This window comes from Coffea arabica, chromosome 10c (genome assembly GCF_036785885.1).
Source record: "Coffea arabica cultivar ET-39 chromosome 10c, Coffea Arabica ET-39 HiFi, whole genome shotgun sequence".
Classification (NCBI taxonomy): domain Eukaryota; kingdom Viridiplantae; phylum Streptophyta; class Magnoliopsida; order Gentianales; family Rubiaceae; genus Coffea; species Coffea arabica.
This window is the reverse complement of record NC_092329.1, coordinates 11,287,492-11,305,181: the sequence shown is the minus strand read 5'-3', so window position 1 is coordinate 11,305,181 and position 17,690 is coordinate 11,287,492. Positions and strand designations below refer to the sequence as shown.

The 17,690-nt window shown below is 34.1% G+C and overlaps 2 protein-coding genes across 3 annotated transcripts; both read right to left on the bottom strand.

The window, feature by feature from the left end:
• Positions 1-164: 164 nt before the first annotated feature.
• Positions 165-4,206, bottom strand: LOC113714417 (protein kri1). Of its 2 annotated transcripts, none has more exons than XM_072068505.1 (2): positions 1,989-4,206; positions 165-493 (listed from the first exon to the last, which is right to left on the bottom strand). In XM_072068505.1, exon 1 carries the CDS (start codon positions 4,023-4,025, stop codon positions 2,007-2,009), a length of 2,019 nt encoding a protein of 672 aa, XP_071924606.1. In that variant the 5' UTR covers positions 4,026-4,206; the 3' UTR covers positions 165-493; positions 1,989-2,006. The 2 variants fall into 2 exon arrangements, with proteins under 2 accessions (XP_071924606.1, XP_027094035.1); XM_027238234.2 differs by having other exon boundaries at positions 165-564; positions 1,989-4,205.
• Positions 4,207-7,060: 2,854 nt separating this feature from the next.
• LOC113714606 (glycylpeptide N-tetradecanoyltransferase 1-like) lies at positions 7,061-12,001 on the bottom strand. The gene is made up of 3 exons (XM_072069094.1): positions 11,861-12,001; positions 11,623-11,672; positions 7,061-8,655 (listed from the first exon to the last, which is right to left on the bottom strand). The coding sequence occupies exon 3, from the start codon at positions 8,631-8,633 to the stop codon at positions 7,335-7,337; it is 1,299 nt and encodes a 432-aa protein (XP_071925195.1). The 5' UTR covers positions 8,634-8,655; positions 11,623-11,672; positions 11,861-12,001; the 3' UTR covers positions 7,061-7,334.
• Positions 12,002-17,690: the final 5,689 nt, after the last annotated feature.

Genomic DNA, 17,690 nt, shown 5'->3' with positions numbered 1-17,690 from the left:
TCTTTTTTCCCACTTCTTGTAAAACGAATGTGTCGAACTGCAGATTCTTGGCTCATTTTGGCTCATGGTTGACCTATATTCATTAATATAAAAAAACAAATCCAATTATAAAAAGAATTTGTCTTTGAAAGTACAAAATATGATCGTGCAAACCAGACTCGATGTAGAAAACAGCACAAAACCAGATAATGTAATAAGAGAAAAGTATTTATGGTACAATTAACAACTAGCCAAAACTCCCGCCAATCTCCCTAATAAATTTTTAAAAAATAAAATAAAACCGATTAGCTCATTGGATTGCCTCGCAGATCAAGATTAATTAGCAGTTTTCAGCTCTAACCAAAAGATTGACCATTATTGATGAAGGGGAAGAAAAGAAGTCAAGCATTTCACTCTCCTCGGGGTCACACCTCATTGCCTGTCTTCTCATAACATCCTTGTTTCGGCGGAAGCAGTTCCATGCCTACACCAATCCAAAACTCAAATCCAAGGCCTGCAAAATCAGCGTATGTTGCCAATTTCTTACCATCCTGGGACAAAATTCATCTAGGAGACAACAAGTGCCTGCATATATTAAAGCTCAATTTCATTCAATGAAAACCAACTGTTCAGTACTATTTTGACTAGTTAGAACATTTAAAAAATTCTCGGACAGACTTGTACGTAACAGAGTTAATAAATCAACAGAAAAGAAGGCATCCTGAATCTTAACAACATAGTGTAATCTAACCTTGTGCTGCTCGCTGCATGTATATGTAATATATGTAACATCCATAGGACAAGCAAACTTAAGAACCAAAATATAATATTGTTTAGGTGGCCTTTCATTGCACAGAGTAAATTTCTTCCTTTTTTCGGCAGCTGGACAAAAAATTTTCAACATGGTAATTCTAAAACACATCTCTAAGCCATTCTCTGGGGCAATTATCCACATTTCCTCTCTCTTGGCATGTCAAAACCAGCTTAAACATCAGCGGGTTTCCTTTTTCAATACATATCCTGATAAAAGTTTATTGAGATATGCACTTCTCTACTAAGACGAACATAACACTAGTAAAACAATTGTCTGAAACACATCACATCTAGTATACAATGTCTAAGAAGGAAACACATCACATCTAGTATACAATGTCTAAGAAGGTTCTTGAGTGAAATTTTGGTAAAACAGTACAGGAACAACAAGCTGAAATGGAAACTCATCACAAGTTTCAGTCCTCAAAAGAAATCACGTACAACTAACTATTTTATCATTAAGGAAATGGAAACCAGGTTAAAGCATCAGAAAGGTTGAAAGAAAGGTGAAAGGCCCAAAAGCTAAGCTATCCATTTGAAATTTGACAGGGCGAGGATACAACGATATACATATAACTGATAAAGTTCAAGAGATAGAAAAGTATGAGAGGTACAGCTGCAAATTCACAAAAACACGCGTAGAGAAACGTTGAATTGTACTATTGATCACAGTAATATTTTCTTTCCCACTTCATATATTGCTTCTATCACACAACACAGTTCCAGCTCATAAGGAAAAGTACAATCTTTTCCTCCTATCTGGAGTTAACATCTTCTAAATATTTGGGTGAAAGTTTGGGTTGGAACTATGACACCTTTCCATGTCATGAAGGAAAGGAAAATTTGCAGCAGAAAAGCAAATTTGAACCTGTCTTGCTTTGTCCCAGTTTATAAAGACAAATACTCCTATCTGGATTTTACATCTTCTAAATTTTTAGGTAGAAGTTGGAAGCATTGGAACTATGGCACTTTTCCAAGTCAAGAAAGAAAGGAAAATTTGCAGCAAAAAGCAAATTTGACCTAACTGTCGTTTTTATATTCACTACTTTAAAAGACAAAAAATAGAGACTGACAGCAAACAGGTTAAATCTATCATGTCAAGAAATGAATGAAGAATTACAAGAAGTAGACTGCAAGCAACACGATATACAGGTCAAAAGAAAAATAAATAATTCAATAAACAATAGTCTCATTACCTCCTTAATAAAAACTGCCTAAGCTACATCCTGCACGCAGGACTTCCTTTTACTCTTTGTTTTTGAGGGGATTTTCCCATATGCCATAAGCCTTGAGTGAGACAATTTCAGCTCAGCTTGACGATGCCTTCTCTTACTACGACGTGACAGTTTGCTTGTATCGCCATTGGATTCTGCAGGCCATGGTTTCTCACTCTCAGCAGAACTCACCGCAGAATTTACGTTTCTACTGTCACTCAACAACTTATGATTTTTTGGTACAGTTGATACATTTGCTTTAACTTCCTTGATCCTCTGCCTCTGCTGATATGCCTTAATTCGAGGAACCTTCCATTCCTTTTCACGGTATGGAGCCAGCTTCTTAATAGGAACGTACTGATTCAGCTCCTTATTATCCATTATAAGAATTTCCTCCGGATTAAGTCCATATCTATTGGGAGGAACCTGTCTATAATGGAATTTAGTCTTCAAATCACCTATTGTGTCTTCATAGTCCAACTTATAATACTCCTCCAAAAACTCATCTCTCAATGCCTTTTCCACCTCAGAGGCATGACGCTTCCGTTTTTTCTTCCGCTTTCCATCTTCAGGCCTTACATCTTCTTCATCACTTTGTTCATGATTGTCTCCACTTTCTGCCTTGAGCTGTAAAATTTTTTCCCTGGTAGATAAGAAGCCATTGCAGGCATTTCTTATACCATCCCAACCTTCGGGAAGTCCAAGCAACTCATCTTCTTTAGCAAAATCTGGCTTTTCAAACTCATTATTATCTTCACCATGATCACTTCCAAACTCAGGGTCAACATCATCTGCTTTATAATAGCCATCATCAAATGCTTCTTTCATCTTTTTATCATACTCATCCGGATTAAATTCCTCCTCCAAGTCATCCTCATCCAACAACCAAGCCCCATCGTCCCCAATACCAGCAGCCTCCCTTAACTTCCTAAGCTTCTCCATCATCTCCTTCTTCTTCACATTCTTCAGGTGCTTCAACTCCTCTCTCCTCTCAAACTCTGCCTGTGCCATCCTCTCCTCCTTCCTCTCTCTTTGCACCTTCCTTGCATTCGTCTTTTTTCTCACTGACCCCTCCACTACTCTCGAATGACCCATCACCCTATCCCCTGCATTTTCCTCGAACCTAAAATTATACTCCCTCTCATAGTCCTCTTGCCTCTCAATCTCCTCTTCATCCTCTGAAACACCCTCCTCATCACCCACCCCCTTCTTATGATCACCATTCCCAACCCACATTCTATTCCTAAAATAATCCTTCAAAAACATCATATCCTCATCCAACTTCTCATCCCCACCAAAATACTCGTCCAACTTCTCTCCAAACCCAACATCCTCCTCATTCTCCTCGTCTTCACCATCCCTTTTCCTCTTCTCAATCAAAAACTCTTCTCCATCATCCCCCTGCTCAGCCTCTGCGTCCTCCACTGCCTGCAAAAACGCCTTCCTCAGCTCCTCTTGCTCCTCCGCATAGCTCTTGACCACCTTCTTATCCACATTATCCTTTTCCTCATCATCATCATCATCAAACTCCGGCCCCTCCTCAATCAACTGCTTCGACGCCACATCTTTCAAATACATTGGCTTCTTTTTCTCCTTCCTTTTACCATCTTTTTTCAACTTATTTCCCTTTTCTTCACTTCCACTATTTCCATTTCCATCATTATCATTATCATCATCTTCCTCATTTTCAGAATCCAATTCAGATTGAAATAATTTAGCTTCTTTATCTTTCAAAATAGGGTCTTTATTTCTAACTCGAATTAAAGCATCAAAAAATTCTAAATCTTTTTTCTTACTCAGGTTAGCATTCTCCTCCTCCTCCTCTTCTTCAGATGAAGACTCTTCGGAATCTGACTCCGAATCAATGACCCCTTTCTTCTTGAGCTCCTCGAGTCGCTGCAAATCCTCCCGCTTCTTATTATGCTCATAACGCCGGGCGAACTCCTGGTTGATTTCGATTCTGTTTAGCTTCTCATCGTCCTCGCCGGAGCTGTCGCTGTCGAATAATTTCAACCCCATTTGTTCCCTCGGAATATTAGGGGTTTGATTTCTGAATGTCAGCTGCTGGTGCTTATGAATTAGGGTTTTGGGAAATCAATACTAGCACAAAAAAGGTGAGTTGGCTTATGAGCAGTCATGGTGCCCATGACTAGGTGGCTAAATCTGGAATTTCACCCTAACCTTGTATAGATTGAGTTGGGTTTTGTTTTTTTTTTTAGGAGATCGTAAACCTAATCTATCCTACGTTAAAGGGAGGGGCGGACCTAAGGAGGCCCAAAAATAATTCGGGGAGAATTGAATCACCATTGGACTAGACGGGTGCACAGCACACCTGCCTGTGATACGTACTTTTGATACGTACTTTTGTTGGGCTTGTGATACGTACTTTTGTTGCCTTATTACATGGAAGCAATTGGAGGCTTACCCATTTATTTTAACTTTTTGTAAATTCATTTAAATTTATTTTTGCAAACTAAGTTATCAATTTATACTACTCTTTGCACTCATTATTAGTTTTAAATATTTACTTATAATGTTCAATAAGCCTGATTATCAATTTTTTTCATCCGTACTTTATGCCGCAAAATTACAAACTATTTGATAATTAAACAATAAGAATATAAAATTTTGAACTAAGTACTATAAAAGTTAACATAAAAATTTAATCCAAAAATTTTGAAACCCTAGCATTTTTTTCATGTGTAAATTTAAATTTTCATTTTGGAAAGGTAAGAAAATAGGCTAAAACTTGTTATAAATTGGTAATGCTAAAATATAAGCAATTTAACAAACTAAGAGAAAATAAAATGATAAAGATAAAATCAACAAATAATAATAATAATAATAATGAAACAAAAATAGTTAACATCCTAACAAAATGAAAAATCTGAAGAAAAAAAAAAAGGGGGTGGAGGAAGAGAGGAGGCTTGGGAGAAGGCAATTCTAATGATTTAATTGGATTTGACAAGTTATCCAATAAAATTAAATGGGTATTATTGGGTAATTCATTTCATACTCATATGCAAAAATTTAAGATACCCATATCCATCTATTCACAGTCGAGTATGGGTAAATTTAGTTAAATAGGTTTGTTTGTCATCTATAGTTTTGCAATAGCTGTTGACATTAGTTTTCTACTATGCAATCACCTATTTTTGTTAATGTAAATAGTGCTTTTGTCTACAGCTTTTTGTATAAGCTTTCTATCTTGTAATGACCAGTTTTTTGTGATGTACAGACTGCTACAAAATAATGTGTCTACGTATCCTGTACTACAACTCTTTCGTCATCAAATTCACACACACCCGCTCTTAACTCCACACACACAACTAACAACTTCACAAAAAACTAGGCACCCTCATACATCGCATGAGACACAAATAAACTAGTAGAAAACAAAAGACGGACATGTTGAACTATTGGAGTCGGCAGTGGCAGAGCTAGGAATTGCAATTAGGGGGGGCGAGTCTCTGTTATTTGGACCAAGTCCAAATAACTTTCAAACATTATTGTTTGGGTCCTTGAGAGGGGGGCAAAGTGAAATTTTTTATCAATATTTTGGGGGGGCAAAACAATATAATAAAAATTTTTTTACTTAGAAATTTTTTTATGACAATTGGAGAGGGGGCAAAGTGAAATTTTTTATCAATATTTGGGGGGGCAAAACAATATAATAAAAATTTTTTTACTTAGAATTTTTTTTTTTAACAATTGGAAGGGGGGCGGTTCCCCCCCCCCTTCCCTCCGCCCCTGGGAGTCGGGTCATCGTATTTAGGAGACGAGAGAAGTCACGGAGTGTGTTTGGATACCTTATTTTTTCAATTAATATTTTACCTATATTATAAACATATTTTTCAATCTATTTTTTTTATATTTTTAATTATTTTTTATTTTATATACACCACATCACAAAAAGTGATACAATAATCATTTCAAATAATAATCTATCCAAATATTTTCCGTGTTAGGGACAACGGTTCTAGAAGCGATTATTGCTGCTGTTTAGAACTCAAGAATCACGTCTACTAAAATATACAATCGAATTTTGACTTGCGAGTCTTCATTTGAAATTTTGGATTCAAATTTGAATTCGAACTTCAATCTTATACACGAACTTAAAATTTTTGCTCGATTTCGATTTAATATAGTATTCGATAGCTTCGAACTCAATTCGAAAGCTCAAAAAAATTTATTTTTATATTAATTTATTAATAATACATGTATAATCCTTATATAACAAAATAATAAATCTATATATTTGTATAAAACATAAATATATATATTTAAAATATTTTAAAAAATTATTTGACCCTTATCGATTCTAAACAAGCCAAATATGCATAAATTCGAATTCGATTCAAAACTTTAGTCAAATTTTAATTCTTGTTCTAGTTTGAATTCGAGCTCGTAAAAAATCGAATTTAAATTGAGCTCTTAACAAATCAAGCCCTAACTACTTATTAAAGATTCGATTCGTTTACGTCCCTATAATCCCCACCTCCCCTACATCTATTTTCTATTTGCTTTTAAAGGTTAGCTCCTTAATTACTTGACGCACAACACTATAGGACTATCTATTTAAAATTTGTTTAGAACCGATTCCTCTAGGAGCATTAACCTTTAAAAAATGTTTTAAGAATAATTGTGAAATAAATACATTTTCCTCTCTTTCTTGGGGTTAGGTAGCAGGTGCTTCATGCCCAGAACCACCTCAAGACCGGGAAAATTGTATAAACTTGTCATCATCTCGAAATGCCAAAGTGCCCATGCCTGTGAAGCAGGTAAAGCTCGACAGAGTTACGAGCCATTCCGAGTTCGAACTTGGAAGAACTTATCAAAAAGTACAATCATTAGGCGTATTACTTGCCTCAACAGCAACTAAGAGCTGTCTTATACCGTAGCTCTTTTATCATATCTGAGCAGTTCTTCATTGGCCCAATTTTAAGGTCTAAAACTCAGCACAAACAGAAGCAGAAACTCTACGTTTCGTGATCTTAAAGTAGTTGATCACAAGAAAATTGCTGCTCATGAATGGACTCAAACAACAAAAAAGCTTGAGCAACAGAAATCCAATGTCAAATTGGTAACTTAAAAGCCAAGAATGCAGCGTCTTTCCACAGTTCCAACAGGCACAAGATACAAAAATATCCAGAAAACTTGGGCACCATGACGCTGAGTCCAACATTTAGCTCTCCTACTTCCAAATCAATTTTCCTTTCCATGCAAAAACAGGATTTAAAAGCACATTGGTGCAGCCTAAGAAATAGAAAAACCGACACTCGGTAACAAGAATGCTTGAGAATGATAGAAGCAAACATCATGCTCAAACTACAAGAGCACTAGCCCAAGTTCTGACGGTCGCAGCACACGTCTTATTCGGTAGTTGTACAGATAGTAATGCAGTTTCCCGTCACCTGGGCCAAATTTCAGTTCCTTCAAGAAAGTCTCATTATGCATGACATCCAAAGCATTGAAAACATCAAAATCTTTCCGCTTAGCCACAATGAGAGCATCGTTCATCAGCTGGGTTAACGGAGTCTTTGTAGACACATTGTAATAAGAATAAGCAGCCTTTAGTGCAGTGTAATTCTGGCTACCTAATATAGAAGAGGGAAGAGTGTAAAAGCTGCAGAAGTCAGTGATCTCGTGAGTCTCTGGGCTTTCAACCAGGAAACTATCCACAACATTCTCCTTTGGAAGAAGCCAGTGCTCTACATCATTTTCATCAAAGTCTGGCGAAAGAACAAATTGCCTCAAGTAATTTCGAAGTAAACGAGTAACTGCAGGAACATCATGAGGCTCCATCTTCCTGAAACCAGGTGTGGCTGTTTGATCCGGCAACTTGTACAACCTTATAGTGCGGCTCATTGTCATCCTTGCACCAAGCCTAGAAAATCCTACATCAATAAGCTTCTTAGGGTTCAAAGATCTATGCCAATATTGGCAAGTTGTTATGGGCGTAGGAATAACCACACCAGCAGTATAGGCGGCCTGCCAGCTATTCTCCAAGTGAACCCTCCTTGTTACTTCTTTGATCATTACAGGAGCAAGCCTTTTCGACCTAAGTTTCTTATGGACGCAAAGAAAATTGATTTCTGCCATGTTTACAATAGTTTCACGAACCCGGATCCTTGCAGGAACCCCAGTTATAAAAGCGACCATCTTTTTTGAACTCTTCGCTCTCACTCCAATGTGCCAGCTCCTGAAATAACCTGGAGGGCGAAGTGCCCATTGAAGAAACTCTTTTGAGTAGTTGAACCTGAACATGTTCTCATCATCCTCAACATAGTTAGAAGTTAAGAGATTATACACCTCATTACACATCTCTTCAGAGTCCATATCGCAGGTAATCCACTCATATTGACTTGGAAGATTATAAGGCTCTTGTTTGACCTCAGACAGGGGAGTTGGAGCCTCAATTGGGCCTTCAGGAAGGCTTCTATCCCCAAAATCTTTGAATTGCCCCACCGGTTGCGTTTCCCAAAACTTATGCCTCTTTGCAAGGGAAAGGGATTCTTGGACTTTTCGTGCCAGGGAATCCATTGATATCTCTGACTCATTCTCAGGAGTTATATTTGCATCAGAAGTAGGTTTAGGGTTCTCAGTTGGCTTATCATTGTCATCCATTTCAACGAACTTCAATGAGGTTCTGAAAAGGAAATGTAGTTTAAAAAAAAAAAAAAACAAACACAGTCAAACTTTAAAAAACAAGTGAATTCATCCAGTGTTAATGGTTAATAGCACCCTCATACCAATTTAAATTTTGGTCATTGTTTTCTTCCATGTTACCTGGACTTGGAATTCACCCCAAGCGCACCCGTGTCGACACAATATGACAGGGGCACATGTACGGAATCCGTACCTGATATGGTCAAAAATTTTTGGATACATTGACTGTTGCGAGATTTGTGAGATCCGATGTTGATGGCAGAGGAGGAGGAGAGATGGACAAGAAGTCTCGTGAGATGGGAAGAGAGTGGAAGAGGAAGAATGGTTGCTCTGTGGAGGAGAAAGAAAGGAGAAAGCTGCTATAAATTTGAAAAGAAAAATACTCATGAAACCTGCTGTATTTTCACTTCATCTGTACAGGCTGCTGATTCTCTCTCACTGAAGGAAGATACGGAATTGTGATAATGATGGTGTTTAAGAGTAAAAGTGGCTCTGTTAATTTGAGAAGAGATGTTCTGTTTTGATCCGTTTGAACCCACTGAAAATGAGGTGATGACAGCTCTAAATGAGGGATGAGGAAGATAGGGTTTGACAATGATAGTTATTTTGCAACTAAAACGCTGTATTTTGACTTTACTATCCTTTTGAACAAGTGACTTAACTTCTTTACAATTTTACCCTTTTTAATATAAATTCAGCCCGTCACACTTAAAAAATTTTACCTTTCTCTAACCAAGCTTATGGTTCTTTTCAAACTAGTTGCACACTTCATTGAAATATTTATTAAAATACGCTTTATATATCATTGTACATAAATTTTAGAATGATTTATTTCTAAAGATCTTATCCATCTACAAGTTTAAGAAGCGCACCCCTGCACCCATACCTAAAATTGGTCACATATCCCTGGATCCCATAATTTTTAAATATGCGAATCTGACACTTCAACATGCACCAGTATCTGACACCAATACCCAAGTCCATATAACATAGATTTTCTCTTGAATAGATGTATATAATGCAGAGCCAAATTTTAGAAAAGGAAAGCAAGTCTTAATTTGTTCACAACCATATTGATTCATTAGCATGCTTAATAATGCATCCATCACCAAAATGTCTAACACAGAAATGAGTAATGACTATTCATATGAACTAGTCAACAGAAACCGCCTCTCCAGATTCCTGGTCCAGGCTACTCGCTCAATACTTCAAGGTATAATCATGTAATCCATGATTGCATTTGACAAGATGCATCCCTCTCTTTCCCTTTTATCTCTTCCTTTTCTCTTTGTTTGGGGTGGAGTGCTCTAGGCAGTAGGGCTCCTTTGAAAATAAGGCACTTAGGCATAAAATAATGCATTAGATGCAACATATAGTCATCAAGCAAATTTTAGCTGATTAAGCTTTGCTAACCTATCATATGAACAACTAATTCTGTAAGTCTCAAAAAATAAGTAGTACCAGCTATTTGTCTAGAGCTGTACTAAAAAGGCTACCACGTAAGATTAACACCAACAAGATAGGCATCTTTCACCTTTATCTCCCTAGAAGGTAAATCACATACTGATACCACAAGCAAACTCCACTCCAACCAATTGTCAAGTTTATGGTCAATGGCAGAAAAGGAGAAGTATCTTAACCAGCAAACAGAACTGATTAAATATCAGAAATGTAATAGAGAATATGTACTCCTATTTCTTATCCTAGCAATTAAAGAATCTAGGCACAGTAAATTGCAAAGGCCTTATGGAGCTTAATGCAATGCTTAAAGTGGAGGTCAGTTGAAACAAAGCGCAGAGTTGCTTATGCCGTAAATTATTTTCAACTAATGCCATAATGTACCAGTATGCTGTGAATTTGTAATTACATAGCCCTACATGAAAGCTTATATCTTCAAAGGAATAAAACACTACATCAAAGTACTTTCAACCCAAAAAAATCTTATTTATTTTATCATGCCTTCAATGACAATTCCACAATTTCTATAAAATCATACCCTCACGTACGGAATAACATTAAAAATGAGGACCAGCAAAAGTTTGACAAAGATCTTTCTTTTCATCATATCTTTAATAAAGCAACGAGAACATGAACCTTGTTATTGATATCTTAAAGCATTACACACAGCAAATCGCAATATATAGTAAAATTTGAGATATCCAATATTGCAAACCTGGGAAGCACAAGAAAATAAACATAAAATAAAATTTTCACATTATTTCCTTTATTGAAAACATTTGAACATCAACTTTTAGAGGTAAGAACTTCTGTATCTAAAAGAAATCTATTCAGGACATCTGAAAATCTAATGAAGTTTGTAGGTCTACTAAAATCAAGAATAGATGTACATAAATGTAGTCCATCCACAAATAGAAATATAATAACACCACATAAACACTTGGAGTAGGCAGCCATTAATACTTACATCTCATAAACGAATAACTGACGCTCTCATATCCCAAAATCACTTTACTACAAGAATGTTCCACATGATCTGCTAACCTTACACAAATTCCATGGTACAAAAGCACTTTCTACCAGCTCAGATTGTGAGCATCAATAGCATAACACACATTTCATAGCATAACTTCAACAAATCCAAGGAAATGTTAATCTTACTAATATATATGCTAAATCCCAGTCTTTAAGTTAGCAACTGACTTCATTCAAATAAGAGTTAAATGCCGCGACTGAATTGCAACTGAACAGTTTCTCAAAAAATCTTTGTACCATCTTTAGACTTTCAGCATTAGACCTCAAAATAAAGCAATATAAATTCAATCCTAGTAAAGTATATGACATCTAAAATCATGAACAGCGAAATCTGGTAGAAATTGAATCCAATACCGGATTAAAGAACAAATTACCTCCAATTCAATATACAATTTAAAACTTGAGGAAATTAGGTGATTAAACAATTTATCTATCGCAAAATCAGAAATTTTACCTTCTCCCGAGCTTCAGCTGACAACTCCGCTCCCCAAATCACAATCGACTCTGAGATTTAAATCAAGAGAGGTTTTAAATGGAATTATGCAATTTCGGAGAAAGTGTTAAAAGAAAATGCCACGAGTTTTAATAATAGCTATGCTTAAGCCGGAAATTAGGCCTTAATTAGGGTAAGAGATAGAAGAAGGCAGGAATAAGGACAGTTAAAGACGGCGAATTTTGGCCAAGGGGCTTACCGGCGCCGGCGAGGTGATCGATCTCTCTCCGATCCAAGTTGACGGCAATGACGAGGATCGAGAGTTAGGGTTGTTCTTTATTTTATTTTATTACTCCCAACCGCTCAGTCTCACACTCTTTCTCTCAGCCCTCTTTAGTTTGGATTTCTAGGTCAAAGGAGAGTCAAACATATATCCAGCATTGACCCATTTCTTTTCTTTTTTTTTTTTTGGATAGCAAAGTCAATAAAAAAGGGATAATTTCAGAAACCTCCCCTAAGGTTTCTAACTATTTCACTAAGCTCCCTCAAGGTTTTTAATATTACACTTACTTCCCTTGATGATAGAAAATGACTATAATAATCTTCATAATTTTTCGAAAGACAAGCCATTGATAAAAAAAGGAAAAGATAACAGAAAAATGAAAAATGAAAAAAGGAAAACAATTCTTCTTGATTAGGTTATATATTGTTGCCAAACTGTTCCAGCCATGGCCATTAAATTGTAATCTTCTATTACTCAAATATGCTAATCAAGGTAGATGTCTCCTTCCTTATTGTTATCTTGCTATCACCATCCCTATCACCTTTCTCAAAGTGTCACTTGAATTCCTGATCTCCAAATGCTAATTTGAAACTTGTAGTTCTTTTTTATTTTGCCACCCTACTCATTAAAACCTTGATAATTCTATTTGTAAATTGAAATAGAATGGAAATCTAAAATTTTCACACAAAAACCCATTAAAAGCAGTTACCTCACTAATCTTATTGTCATGCTACTGCTGTTGATGATGATGGAAGCAATCATCACTGCCAACAATCTAATTGTTCATGTCATAGAGCACAAAAAAGTTACTGGATTACGAGAAAGTATAATTTGGTAGACTATACTAAACTACTACCCCAAACTTGCACTTTGTTGATGTTTTTCTTCGTTCCTCTTAATAGACATCAAACTTGTTCTCAATAAAATTGTGTTAATTTTGAGAAAAAAAATGTGGGCTGATTTAGATGACCAACCCAAATGCTGAGAGCAGAGGTTAGAAGAATTTTTGTAACCGGGAGCTTGGCCGTTTGAGTGGGGAAAAGGTAAGGATTGTGAGTTTGATGATTAATTACTTGATAGATAATATATGGAAGAAATCTATAGAGAGGTAAAAATTACGACCGTGGATTTTGGCATCTAAAACAGAGTTTGTTCAGAAGAAAAAGAAGTGACAAGTGTTTGAAAGTTTGGGTGGATGTAGAAAACCATTGGGATGAAAAACATCAAAACATTGGTTAAACAATAAAACTCATAATTTTGGTAGTGTACAAGTGCATTCTTGACTTTTAAAAAATTGTAATGATTATTCATATTAAGAAAATTTAGATGAGGGCAAATTTGGGTATTCATATAACTTTTTTGGTATTACATCATGAAGGTGAAGCCCCAAACCTACGTTTTAGGAGAGATATATGTAATTTTCAAAATATGAGGGGAATTGTCTGAAATTATTAGAAACCTCAAGGGAGGTTTCTAAAATTATCCCATAAAAAATATAAGTGACAGGTGTCAACTTCAATTAATTATATAATTCAAGCTTTTAATGAGTCAAATTAAACCGAATGTATTTTATAGTTTCCGGTTATTGCGAACAAAAATTATTATAAAAGAACCAAAAGTGCTATTTTATAAAAATTAATATAATTATTGTAATGCAAATATTGAAATTAAATAGATTAAAAATAGTTAATTTATAACAATTTAATAATTTATTTAGAGTAGAGGGGTGAAGGGGGTAATATGAGAGAGTGTGTGTAAAAAAGAGATCTCGATTATACTAAAAAAAACTTAACAATTAGTTTTTTTCTCATTGATAGGTTTAAGAAACAAATCCTATACCTGGCAGTCAGCAGTTTGGGATAGAATCTTATATCGTAATTCAATTATGTTTGTTATAATTAATGGTGGTAAGTCAACTATGAGTGAATGAGATATATTAGAAAATAAGTGCAATTAAATATTTGATTCTTTCACTACTGAAAAGAATTTTGGAAAGCAAACTAATAGATGATGAACTTATTATTTTCTAAAATTATTTAAAACAAAATATAAAGGAAAAATAATTTGGGAGAACTTTTACAACCCCATGTTTATATGATATTACTTTGGCCTAAATCGAATTTAAATGGAGGGAGCATAAAAATTAATAGAAAATTTTAGGAAAGAATTACTGTTTATACAATTTTAATGGATTTGATATATATGTATATGAATTTTTTGAAGGTGAAGGTCATTCTTTGTCTAAATTTTAGTAATAGCAATAAATACTCAAATAAATAATAAGAATAGAGAATGTGGTTGAAGATGATTAGAAAAGAAAAGATATGAGTTGATTGATAAAAAAAGAAATTATATTTAATACAAGGATTAATTACATTTACTTCCCTAAAGTTCGACCATGTTACCAATCAAGCCCTATTGTTTAGTCAAATAACAATGAGTAAATCTCATATACACTTACAATGTATACACTTTAACTATTGAATCTATGACACGTATGCAAAAAGTTAAATTTGAAATTTAAATTTTACATATTTTCTACACGATGTATAAACTAGTGTAGAAAAGATTAATCCAATAACAAAAACCTCCCTATGAATAACTTCCGCTAGAAATTTAAAACGGTGCCACTGAAATGACCAATGGCCCAAAAGTGAAACGATGTAGATTGCATAGAGCATCATCTACTACTTATCTTCTAGTTGCTTTTCTATTTTTAGTTTTCATCTCTTTTGGGAAGCATTCAACCATTGCGGCAACCAACGACCAGGCCGCAATGCTCCGCTATCACGTGACTTCGTTGGCAACTACTGTGTCTGCCACCAGCTGCCACTGATCAGTAGCGGAATATATAGTAAAATTTATACTTTGGATCTAAATTTTTGCTTAGATTACAACTTGAATTTTGCTTGTGCCTTACCACGGTCTATTTTTATTTATTGTGAATTCATACAAATATGAGTAATTTAAATATGAAAATTAACAACAATCCTACATGTTCATTCATATTAACTTTAAAAAATTAATGTACTCTAAATATTCAATTATTTACTAATTTTTAAAAATTATTTACATACTTTCACTAGAATATGATAGTATATATCAAATAACGTATCCCATATAAAAAACTTGGTAGATATTATTCTTTTATAAATATTATTTTAGATAATTTAAATTTTTATAATGATCATAAATCTAGAACTATATATTCACATTTAATTAAGTAGAAAGATCCAGCAATCCGTTTTTTTTTTTTTCATTAATAAATATTTAGTTTCCAACAATATTGATAATTCTGTCTGTGTAACAGTTAATTTTCTTTTTTACATTAAATCAATTCAAAATTAAGGGCAGAAATGATGAATACTAATCAACGACATGGTGGCGAAAGAAAGTAATTTATAGAACATGTAAGATTTTAATAATTGTGATTTGAAAAAGGTTTTACTATAATTATAGGTAATAATTTGATAGAAAGCAGATATCATTAAGATAAGATTAGTTATTTTTTAATTTTATTTTAAAATTAGGGATAATTTTTAAACATATAATATAATATTCAATATGAGTAAAACCCAAATCAAGACCAAAACCCATAAAAATTATTGCAAAACAATCCTGATGAGACTGGGAACACAGAGAACCCAACAAACTAGTAAGAAACTGTCAAAGACTCAAAAAATCAGGAGCCAAAGATTTGAAAAATCAAAACCCATTTCATCAATTTAAGGTCCATAAATTCCTAAGATTTCCAGATAAAAAATTGCCATAGTGCCTGTAGCATCTAGAATGAACTGCCAAATAGTTGGAAAAGCAAAGCCAGAAACATTTCTAGAATTGAACTGAAAAAAATAAGAAAAAAACTCTTGTACAAGCAAAAGCCATTTTATGAGCTCTTTTTAAGTATATCTTTCCCAGTGAACTTTGACAAGAAAATATTATAAGGTACAAAATGAAGGAATTAGGAAATGTGGGTTGTAATATGAGAGATGACTAATGAGACCTCAGCAACCTACAGTGCTAGAAAATTTTGGGCGCTTAGGTGAATACCATTCAAGCTTGCCAATGCCTCTATTTGCAATCTCTTGTTTTGCTTTCTAATTACTACTTAAGAGAGTTCACCTTTCATGTTCCAAAATAATCCATGTAGATGTAGCACCTTAATTTCTTGACAACTATTTAAATTAGTCAAAGTAGAAGAGGCAAAGCTATCATGATCCTCAACTAGAATTTAGAATAAACAATTAAAATATCGAAAATAAAACTAGTGAACCTCAAACTAAACTAGAGCATAAGAAGGTGAATTTTTCCATTTAAATTGTAAAGGATTTTATTATCTTGAATTATTAACTGAGAAGGAAGAGCAAGAGGGACAAAAGGTCTCCACACCATATTCAATTAAATTGGGTTTCTAATTGCATGAGAAAGAAGGATTAATATGCGGAGATTTTCACAAGGTTTAGCTTCTTTTCAATTTATTTTTTTCCTAGTTGATGAAGGCTGGCTCAATTAAGTCAACGTTCATCTTTGTCTAACTGGTGCATAATAGCCAATGGTTAAAAAATTCCGAGTACTAAAGTTCAATTTTTTTTTAAAAACAGGGTCTAATTAATGGGGGAGCAACAAATATAAGTGTGTCGATATTATAAATTGTTTTTTTCATAAAATATCATAATTTCATTAAAATCTGCACTAATGGCTGAATTACATTATCAAGCACACTCTGATATTAAATAACAGATCTAAAAAAAGGATACTCCAAATCTGAAGAATAATAAAAATTACATTACAAAACTCTAAATTTAAAAAATGAGATAAAATAATTCTAACTCCATCAACATTTGTGTATGCTTTCAATCGTCAGATCTGCTGATTAACTGCTTCAAGTCCCGATATTATGATGAGATCTGCCGAATAGATCGAAAAAATTCCAAATCTGATAATCAAAATCTGAAAAAATTTAGATCTAATAAAATTAAAAAATTATTAAAAAATCTTACTAGGACTCCCTAAGAGAGAATAAAACTTTCATTGAAAAATTTAAAAGATAAGGAAACTCTCGTTAGACAACCCTAAGAAGAGAAAAAACTCTCACTAAAAAATTTTATTTATACAAATGGAAAAAAGCTTATAAAGAGGGCTTCTCCCATGGAGAAAGATAGAAAAATCTGATTCTGATCTCTTTCCCATGAGAGAGTTGAAAGGAGTTTTAGTTAGAAAATTTTTCAAAAGAGAAGGAAGAAAAATAGGAGAAGAAACTTATATAAATTGTTCATACTAACAAGTGTTTCGTATATACCGATTCAAATAATATATATGTTTATTATTATCTAAGTCCATATCTATATCTAAATATATTGTATATAAACTATGAACACCTTTATGGCATTAAAATTTTATGTCATTTTATGCAATTTAAAATTGTAAATGTTCTTCTTCCAATTAGAATTTAACTTCTCTAATACTCCTCTTCTTTCTCTCAATGACATTTAATATAAATGAATTCCTTCAAACTTGTACTAGTACTATGCACATTGTGTAAAAATATATTCACACACTTAGTTTATGCCAAAAGCACTAATATGGAGTAATTTGTGACTAAAGGTATAGTTATTTCATTCTTGATGCAAATGTATTATATTTGTCATCACTATAATCCTATATATTAAATTGTTAAATCCAATTTCACAAAGAACTTAGGAAACAAAAACTTATTCGGGATAGAGATAGAATCCATTATACTAAAAGATCAAAAGGATGGGCTTTAGTAACGCGGGGGCGGGGGGGGGGGTCGAAATTGAGCTTC

Coding starts and splice junctions, on each gene's coding strand:
- LOC113714417 (XM_072068505.1), bottom strand. CDS start 4,025: ATGGGGTTGAAATTATTCGACAGCGACAGCTCCGGCGAGGACGATGAG.
- LOC113714606 (XM_072069094.1), bottom strand. CDS start 8,633: ATGGATGACAATGATAAGCCAACTGAGAACCCTAAACCTACTTCTGAT.